Raw genomic sequence first — 10,599 nt, 5'->3', positions numbered from 1 at the left:
CCATCAAACTTACACCCATAAGTATTGCATCGTTCTCTAAAGTGAACATAACTGCCAGAAGTAGTTATCATAAGTGTGAGCAAGATTATGGATGAAATAATTTTCGATCTAAAGATGGTTATAATAGAAAATCTCACTCATACCATTAGAAGTGGATGAAGACTGAAACGAAATAAATAATAATGCAAAGTAAACTACAAAATAATAGATATGGTCATAAATATTATTGGCTGTGTACCTGTAGTATACACAAACATTGGGTGAATCTATATTAAGAATCCATAATAATTAAATTTTTGATAATTTAGATTCTATTGATATAATAAATCTTGATGTTTCAAAAGTTCTTTCCAAAATAAAATATGGGCATTTGACTAATGACGTGAATGCCCAAGATTTTTATAATTAAAATTCATCATGTATAATTATTTTGGAGTCATGAAAATTAATTTGTGTTTTATTATCATGTTTTCCTTCTTTTTAAAATTTTGTGTACGTTATGACTAATGTAATTTTTAAATAAAAGGATATGAACTCCAAAATTTAAGTGTTGACTTTAAATGTTGATAATGGAGACGTGTTTGGTGGATAGTGCAATAATGCACACAATTCTCAAGGAAAAGACTTTTTTTTTTTAACTTTAGCATTGATTGAAGCTAAAGTAAATACTATATCAAGATCAATAAAACTGATTAAAGGCTTTGGAAGAGCCACAATTTTATTGAAAAATAGAACCAAATTAAGCATCAATGCTGTATTATATTTGAAAGATGACATAAGACCCTAATTGAGTCAGATATTGTTTGAAAATAAAAAACAGTTAAGGAAAGTGGTACATGTCAAGATACCCACCAGTTGTGTGCGTAAGTGGCAATGTACGTGAAAGTGATAAGGTATTAAGACATATTAGCCACTCAATTCAGTTTAGTTTAGTTTAGTTCAGGTGTGCATGGTAAGAGATTGTGATTTTTTATATAGTTCCTCACATGGCCAATGGAATGTATCACGTACGTACCTGTGGTAGGGGCTATACCATGATGATTTTATATAACAGTTCTATAAGTAGCGTATGTCGTAAAGGTACAATTAGATTTCTTTGTGTGACCAAGGTATCCCAATTAGTTAGCCCATTAGGCCATATAACATGTGCACAATATACGACAGATAGTAGACACACAAGGTGTCATATGCTTTCACCAAGATATCAGATATGCCAAGTTTAGCTTAGACCTTACTAAATTATGTGAATGGCCTATGTCAGGGCACAAAGGTGTCGAGTTGTAAGCATACCAAGAATTCCAAATGGAATGCCAAGTTTATCAACCTTTTGTATTATCTAGGATGTCGAGAGGTCACCAACTTATTGAGTATTTCATTCACACATTCCTTTCATGTTGTTTTGTCGGTAGAGGTAAGTAGTTGGGTATGCGGGGGAGCTAGTGGTCTAGTTGAGTAGCTGCATGAGGCGAGGGGCAAAAGCATTATTTCCATATTTCTCTATATTTTATGTATTTTAATATCACATATATAGTTTTATCAATATTTATGCATTATGATTACTTGGATACAGTTTCAATGAAAATTTCATACACTTTTACTTTATGAAATTTAATAAAGAGGTATTTTAGTTAATATTACAAGTTGACCCTTTGTGCATGCTTTTAAAGTCAAATATTTATTGTCATGCTAATTTTTGATTTTTTTGAAGTGAGTAGTCTAGTCGTGCACATTTCTTCAAGTTATATTCCTATAGGGGTTTGTATTTAGAGAGATGTGTGTATATTTGTGGCTGCCTCCCTGTGGACAAGACTCTACTATTTTGTAGGGAGATGTGCAAGAGTTTGGGACAAATTTGAGGTGAAACACTATAATTGGGAACACTCAAACACAAATTTGCTATTGAAACCCTTTTATATTATGTGTATAACGCCCCTAGATCTTATGGGGGTTGTTTTGTCATCAAAATTTTTGTTTTATATGTTGTTTTCATTGTGTATGTTAGAATATGGATAACAAAACACCTACACCAACAATTGGTGCGCTTGTTTGTCTCAATGGCGAAAGGAACTTATTTGAAAGCCTTAGACAAACAAGTCTGTCTTTTTATGGCGACACAAAATGTTACGATGGAGTAGCAGGAGTCCTTGGAACAATTTTTTTAAGGAATCGGGGTTGAAAGTTTCCCTTCTAAATGCTTACTTTTAACAACACCACAGTCTATTGGCAGGTGAAGGATCTACAACGACTGAAGGTAACAAGTTGCTTGTAAGAGTAATGGGTGACAACACAAATGTTGGTAAGACCCCGTTCAAGCCTTTCTTACTAAAGGTACCTTAGTTTGATGACATAGACTCAAAAGGTTGGCGATTTAAGGTGTTACCACTCACTTGCTCATCGAGGAACAAGACCCCACCTATTGAATAGACAATGAGATCCATATATGTTACATCTCATAAACAAAGTAATTGTCAATTCTAATCAAATCCAACAAAACAAAATCATAAAAAGAAATTGAATATTAAATAAAGAGGAAATCATGTACAATCATAATCATTGAAAGAAATGAGAAGCAAAGTGAAGTTTTATTTAAGTGTATGGTTACATCACAGCCAATAAACCCCAAACTGAAAACTCCCTTTTTGAGTGTGAACGCAAAACAAAAATAACGGGAAAAAAAAAAAAAATTGCAAGATTCCATTGAAGTAAATTTGCATCGCAAATCAAGCCATCTGAACCTCACCCTTTGGCGCGGTTGGGAAATCTTCACCGCCATAAAATGAGTTAATCCTGGACTCATATTTCTCCCCATCTCCCCACAATGCATATGCTTCCTCTCCATGGATTGCATCATCTCCAATCTGCAACTCTTCATCAGTCAATCTCAATGGAACCACCAACCTGATTAACAAACATATCAAACTTGTAACCACCACATTCAGACCAATCACAAACACAATCCCTAGCAATTGTATGCCTATTTGCTTAAACCCTGCCGTGTGATGCCCGCTTTCGAGACCGTAAAATAACCCTATGTAATGTTGCCAGTCATCTACCAAATAGAATAGACGACACAGTTTTGGGTTTGCGAAGAAGCCGGTGAGGATTCCCCCGAGGCTGCCGGCAACTGCGTGGGTGTGGAATACTGCCATGGTGTCATCTACTTGCTTAAGCAACCAACTTTTCTTGTGAAGTACCATCATTGTGTACCATGGAATGCTGCCTGACAGAAATCCCATTATGATGGCTGCCCATCCTTGTACAACTCCTGTTCAAATATTACTTTTTGAGTAAGCCATTTTATGAATTTGAGTACGAAATTAGAATTAGTGTTCTGTGTACCTGCGGCGGGGGTGATGCAGACTAGGCCTGTGATCATACCCTGCGTGGCACCGATGACAGAAGGCTTTCCAAAGAAAAGAATGTCAAGGAAGAGCCAAGTGAGCAAGCTGGTTGCAGTGCAAACGTCGGTGTTAAGAACGGCAAGAGATGCATCTGTGCTGACAGTGTAAGGATCACCTCCGTTGAATCCTGTCCATCCCATCCATAGTAGACCTGCTCCTGCCAACATCAGAAGAATGTTATTTGGTGGGAACCTTTCTCTGTCTTTGTTGGCCCTAGGCCCGACCTGTAACCAGAGACGGATCCAAAATTTAAGGTTAGAAGAGACAAATTCAGAATAAATAATACTAAATTTAATGTTTTGGTTAATTTGCCCACCCAGTAAGCTGCAGTGAACCCAGCAACACCAGAAGACAAATGAATCACATAACCTCCTGAATAATCAATAATTCCTTTCTTAGCCAACCAGCCATCTGGGCACCATAAACTATAAGCACCAATGGTGTAAGAAAATGTAACCCAAAGCAGCACAAACAACATCCATGCATGAAAGTTCATTCGACCGAGCAACGCCCCGGCGATGAGGATCAAAGTAATAGCAGCAAACACAAACTGGAAATAAATCATAGTTGCATTCGGCAAGTAGCCCATAAACGCTTGCTCTAAAAGAAACTTCTCATTCAAAGATTTAACATCAGGCCTCCCCATGAAATGAATGAACTTCTTTCCAAATGACATCTGATATCCCCACCCAACCCAACAAACTAGCACAGCTGCAAAAGCGTAAAGCGCCATGAACGCCGAGTTCACTGCCCATTTCTTTTTCACTATGCTTCCGTACAAAATGACCAACCCTGGCACACTTTGAAGTCCCACAAGAGTTGCAGCCGTCAGTTGCCATGCGTTGTCGCCTTTGTTTAACCAATATGGGCTTGCCTCGTCAGGCTGCAGGTTCGCTGGCAACGACATTTTTGTTTGTTTTAGGTACTTCAAGGCGAATTTTGAGTGAAAGAAAGATGATGTTTGGAAAATATATGGTGAAACTTTGTGGGCGGAGAGGTTTCCGAACATGCTGTAACATGCCTGTACTCTGTCTCCTTCTTGTAAATTGTTTGCTTGCAATGGAAACAAGCCGGCTTTGGCTATGAAATTTATGGTTTGCCCCTGGAGTTTATCGTTTGTGGGAAGTAAGGTTTTTTCATCTTGGAGCATGAAAGTGTAAATTGCAGATGAAGATGTGAGATGTCTCAGGATGTCTGTTTATGGGTAGGACGGAGAATCCAATTTATTGTTTAAGCAGTGGAATTGTCGTCAAGAAAATGGTGAATTTTCTTGGTTTGTGATTGATACTCTCAAAGGAGGTATTTTCCAATGATTGGGGTAATTTGAGTTTTTTAAAGTCACAGATTCAGAAATCAGCTTAGTTGATGAGTATGATTGGTTAAATTTTGATGTGGAAAACTGACACAGTCTTCTGAAATGCAGAAACTTTAGGAGTCTGAAGACAAAATGAACGTGAGAATGTGAAAACCTAAGTGGGAAAATGCTTATTTTATTTGAAGATACAATTTGCATGAGATGGTTGAAAAGGGAACTCTAGCTTTAATGGTCCAGTTTGTATTACTGAGAGAAGGCTTTGAATTTTGGAAGATTTTGATTCCTAGTCTTACTTACTAATTGAAAATATATTCTATGGTTTGAAACTTGCTCATGAACAAATCCAGTGAAAGTAGGAGACACTGGACATGAATATCTTGTAGAGATTCAAAACTTGAAGCTTGCTCAAGCCTCAGGGAATCTGCCATGGTTGATTATGGGAAAAATGATGTATATCCATTTCTTGATCCTTAATGAACAATTTCATGATTTTGGATGTTGAAATTGATAGTTACAAATTGGTATAAAATTAATGTAAAAGCAAATAGAGCATGCATTGAGGATTTCCATGAATGCTCATCAAACAACTTAGTCCACCTTACAATTCAATAATATTCCACGAGGTACTAATGAGCCCAGTTAGTAAATACGCGTATTATTTGCGTTCTTGTATTATTCGTGTATTAAACACGTTTAGAAGAATTTTTGAACCTAAAATATATTATACACATATTTTATGTGCTTTCAATATTAAATACGAATTATTTAGCTGTATTTTACGTTTATTGTATTTTTAAATTTTTTACTAAGGTTAGAGTACAAAATTGTTCCTTTCATTTTTAATTATTTACGATAATGTCATTTGAAAAAAAAACCCAATATATTTCTTTCTCAATCTCTAATTATGCAATTTCCCTTCTCATTCACGTTCTACGAAACACAAAAAAATGGTTGCTTTACACAAATTTTCATTGGATCTCCTCTCTTTTTACTTTTTTATTTATTGAAAGATTCTCTCTAAATGGGTTTACACCAATATTCACAAGCATGTTTCTCTTTGCTTATTTTAAATGGGTTTGATTCAATTTTTAACTTTTGTTTTTGATTTATTTTTAAGATGGGGCTTTAGAAGTTTGTTTGTTTCAATTGTTTGTGAATCTTTTTGTTCTAACTTTTATGTTTATTTTTCACTGACAATAGCTATCTTTTGGGCTTCAAAATTTGATGTAACTTTATCTCATTCAACCAAATTTTCTTTCATTTTTTCTTTTACTTCTCTAACTGCAGGAAGCAATAGAATTTGGTTTTATGGTTTTGCCTGTGAGATTCATTACTTGTTTTTATGGCTTTAATTTGCTAATGAAACTATATTATTATTTGTTTGCTTTGTGTGCAGTATGAAATATTAAAAATTTTGGAAATTATTTTAATGATTTTGGCTCTTTGGCTTATTATCAAACACCATCTAGTAGTGTGATTAAAGTGCTACATATGGGTTTTGAGTAATATAATTTTTAAGTCTATCCTATTACAAATTTCTAATGTAACCTTTTGTAAGCTAGACAACAATTTTAATGTCCATGGTTCTTATAGAAACCCAATAACACATGATTGTAAATTCACTGTTATGTCCTTTTATACCACTAACGATTTAAATACATGTATACTTGTGTCCTTGACCTTAAATTTTGAGAGTTTCCTTATTTATCTTTGTCTTCAAACTTGATTGTTATTTCTTATCTAACTAATTCTACTATTTGGTTATACAACTGGTTGATTAGAATTATGAATGGATGCTTCAAAAAGTTATTTTGAATCTTTATTTCACATGAAAGTTAGCTTAAGAGATAATTTTTGTTTGTTTTGTGACCTTAGTCTTGCCTAATTCAATTTTTCTACATGTAGATTTTAACCAATAAGGTGTGAAAAAATGATAGAATTTGGAAGCATGTCAAGGAGCTTGAGGGAAAGTGGAAATATAAATTTTTTTAAAAAGTTTTTAGTGGTGAGGCTTCAAGAATTAAAGCACACTTGTTTGGAATAATTAGTCGTGATATTGATATTTGTGGCAAAATTAATCCTGAGACACAAGCATATGCATTCTTAGCTTTGTCTGAAGATAACAAAAAATCAAAAGTTTCAACTAGTTCTACTTCTACTTTAAACTCTAATGTTCATGAGGAGGAATCAAATCCACCAACTTCTAGAGGAGGTCAAAGACATCAAAGTCAAACATCCTTACTACAAATGAATAAGAAAAATGATAAGAAGTTTGTTGATAAAATGCTTGCTAAGCATTTTTTGGTGAACAATATTACTTTTAATATTTTCAAACTAGTGCTTTTGGTGATTTTGTAAAGGCAATGGCTAAATATGGTGCAACATACAAGTTTTCATCTTATTCAACTCTTTGAGCTAAATTAATTCTACAATATAGGGAAAGTGTTGATGAGTAAGTTGTTATAGTGAAACATTCTTGGGTGACATCTGGTTGCACCATAATATGTGATGTCACCCAATAATCAAATTCTTGGGTGACATTTGATTTGAGATATCGATCTTTTATTAATCTTATTGCATATTCACCTAGTAGTTTAGTGCTTTTAAAATCATTAGATTTTCTCAAGAAAGAAAAATTATGCTTTATCTGAAAGATATTGTTTCCTCAGTGATTGAATCAATTAGCCAATAAAATGTTGTACAATTCATAACTGACAATGGTAGCAATTTCACATCTACGAGTGACATGTTCATTGGCCTGTATCCTTGTATGTATAAGACGAGGTGTGTTGCTCATGGAATCCAACTTCTATTAAAAGACATATGATGAAGTTGATTAGGTGAAAGTTGCCACTGATGAAGCAAGAATGATAGTTATGTTCATGACACAGTACACAGTTTTTCATGCAACAATGAAAGAGTTCACCAAAGATAGACAATTGAGACAACCTTGTACCACAAGATTTGCCTCAAACTTTTTAATGTTTCAATTTGTGTTGGATTTGGAGGATGAAATTCGCCTCTTTGTTACTTCATTTGAATGAAGAGATTTTGATTATTGTAAGACTAACTCAAGTAAAAAGGTCACTGAAATTGTTTAAAGTGATTTTTAGGTTTGAGGAAGGGATATTACAAATATTTTTGAACCATCGATTTGATATAATAGTGACATGAACAATGATGAGAGCAATGATGAGAGAAAAAGTTTCAATTAAGGAATGATGTAATAGTGATGTGAACAAGTATGGACATATTTTGGAATTATTTGAGAATCATCAGGCCAATAATATCATTCATCTTATTCATGCTGCAATTGCTTTTTTTAATCCATCATACTTTTTTTCTGAAAATTTTAAAGAGGACAAGGAGATGAAAGATGACATCAATTACATTAATGAAAACTTGCTTTTAGAAGAGGAAAAGTTGCCATTTTTGAGAGAGGTTCAATTGTATCGTAGTAAGCCACCTGCATTATTTACTTCAATAGCGAAAACGATCTTAGCAACAAGTATCTCTTGTAAGTTTAAGAAATTCAAATTTTTTTGTTACATTGCTTCTTTCTTTATATTTAAAGAAGGTTTTTATGCCATTTGCAGGAGTATGGTGGAATTACAATGGAGATGATCTTCCCTTGATGAAACAGTATGGACACGCTAGTGTATGTAAGGATGAACACAATGATGATGGATAAGTTCACTTCCACAATGGCTCGTGATTTGGAACCAACAGATCTTGATAATTTAGGGGAGCTTTCAGAGTATGAAGAAATTCATATAGATGAAGATTTTAATTCTATACCAACCACTAATGACTTGATAAATTATGATGACCTTTCTTGGATGGATGATGCTCCTTTTTGAGTTTTTATTGTTTGTTTTTATATATTTCTTGTTATAGACTACAATTTGAATATTGACTATATTATAATTTGAATCTTGGTTGTGTTATATGTTTGAAACTTTTGTTTGATTATGAGTTTGTAGTTTGAATCATGTCTACTTTATGTGTTCATAATTTGAATCTTGTTTATATTATGTGAGTGAGAGTTGAAACTATGATTGAATCTTGTCTATATTATGCCTATATACAATTTTTGAAAAAAAGAGTTGGTTTTGCTCTCTATTATATAGTATTTACTTTGTTGATAACTTGATATCTTCCTTGTTTCACTCTAAAGGCTCTATATATGGAGGATTTTGATTGTAATGTTATCTTTTGATATCGCCGACTTTTTTGAGATAATAATTTGAATTTTGATTATATATTATATTAGGTTTAATAGTTAATGAAATATTTTACATTTGAATTGTTATATCAATATTTATTAGGAGATTCATGAAAAGTATTAAAATTATTATTAATATTATTGTATTTTTAGAAACGTGTTATTGACGATATGTCGTATTAAACTCGTATAAACGCGTTTTGTATTTTTCTCGTGTGCGAAATTTAAGAACTTTTTTATAAACATATTTTTTACTATTCATCATATCATAACCATATAATTCTCATACCATCTTTCTTTTATTCTCGTATTCACTAACTAGGCCAATGAGTATTAAGGTGTTAAAAATTATGTGAAAATCAAATTGAATTAATATATGAACTATACACCGATTCGAAAATATGGTATCTAAAATCTAGCTCGATTACCAAGTTGAAAAATTATGAAAATCGGATTTTCAGTTGGGTTTCTAATTTTTTTTTTAAATTCAAGAAAATTTAAATAATTAATAAAAAAATTATTTACGTTAAACATATTATAAAACAAAAGTCAAACTTAAGGAGCAATCAGAAAACCTCTTCGCTTTCTATATTCTCATAGAACAGTGTGACAGTGTGGCGTGCAGCCTGCTGTTCTCTATTCTCTATTTCTCATGAATCTTGCCCAATTGCCCACTTGCACTTATTTGATTTTCATTCTTTTCCTTATATGCTCTTTAGCCGATGCGAGAAATTGACGAACAATCACATTCAACTGTAAATTCAATTGTAATTTTATCCATAAAATAAGTTATTTTATTAAATAATTTTAAAACGTTTTATTATATAAAATTTAGAAACAGAATAACCTAAAATTCGCTCCGGTTATCAACCGGTTTTTGTATAAAATTGGCTCGGTTTTAATTTAAAATTTTCTTTGAATTAAAAATTTAGTTTGGTTCACAAATTGGGTTAATAGTTATAATTGTGATGAGTTTAAAGAATATGATTTATCATTATAAGATTAAATAATTTTAAATTAACATAAAAATAAATAATTAGATCATCCCATCATACGATAACATGTTGATTTATTTACATCCCTCAATATCCATAGTGTGTACATGTACTATTACTCACTGAATATTAGAGATGTTCAAAATCGGTTAACCGAACTGATCTGATAATTTTTTAAAACGAATTGAATTTTTAATTTTGAAAAAATCATAAACAAAAATAAAAATAATTTGAAGATTAGTAGGTTTTGAATCAAACCGAAAATATTAATTAAGTAAATTGAATTTCAAAGAATTATCTAATTTTATTTTTTTTTCCAAATTTTTTTGAAAATAAGTTTGATACTTTATTAATTTTTTGATCAACTTTTTAAAAAATCGGTCTAGGTTAGATTAATCCATTCTAAAAAATAGACAAACTGGTAACTGAGTCAAAAAATTAATTTTTTATAATTTTGAATTAGTATCTGAACCAATTTTTTAAATAACTTATTTTTTTGTTCAACTAAATTATTGGATAATTTTAAGCACTTTTATTATGCTACACACATACTTTGCATCACATTTAAAAAATTCTCTATTTATCATATGGAAAATTCATTAATAATAAAAAAAAAGGTGAAAGGTTCCGTAATCAATCACAGATTGAGGGGATATACCAAAT

At 32.2% G+C, this 10,599-nt stretch overlaps 1 protein-coding gene across 1 annotated transcript; it reads right to left on the bottom strand.

Annotated features, from left to right (window-relative positions):
• Positions 1 to 2,720: 2,720 nt before the first annotated feature.
• LOC123222362 (ammonium transporter 2 member 4-like) lies at positions 2,721 to 4,317 on the bottom strand. Its single transcript, XM_044645083.1, has 3 exons — positions 3,718 to 4,317; positions 3,340 to 3,625; positions 2,721 to 3,265 (listed from the first exon to the last, which is right to left on the bottom strand). Exons 1-3 carry the CDS (start codon positions 4,306 to 4,308, stop codon positions 2,721 to 2,723), a joined length of 1,422 nt encoding a protein of 473 aa, XP_044501018.1. The 5' UTR covers positions 4,309 to 4,317.
• Between the last annotated feature and the right edge of the window lie 6,282 nt (positions 4,318 to 10,599).

This window comes from Mangifera indica, chromosome 8, assembly GCF_011075055.1.
Source record: "Mangifera indica cultivar Alphonso chromosome 8, CATAS_Mindica_2.1, whole genome shotgun sequence".
NCBI lineage: Eukaryota > Viridiplantae > Streptophyta > Magnoliopsida > Sapindales > Anacardiaceae > Mangifera > Mangifera indica.
Note: the sequence above shows the minus strand (reverse complement) of the source record. Positions and strands in the feature narration are given on the sequence as shown.

Excerpts from the sequence above, each read along its gene's own strand:
- LOC123222362 (XM_044645083.1), bottom strand. The coding sequence starts at position 4,308 with ATGTCGTTGCCAGCGAACCTGCAGCCTGACGAGGCAAGCCCATATTGG. Across the intron at positions 3,626-3,717 it reads GGTTCACTGCAGCTTACTGG|GTCGGGCCTAGGGCCAACAA; the intron begins GTGGGCAAATTA and ends CTCTGGTTACAG. Across the intron at positions 3,266-3,339 it reads CTGCATCACCCCCGCCGCAG|GAGTTGTACAAGGATGGGCA; the intron begins GTACACAGAACA and ends ATATTTGAACAG.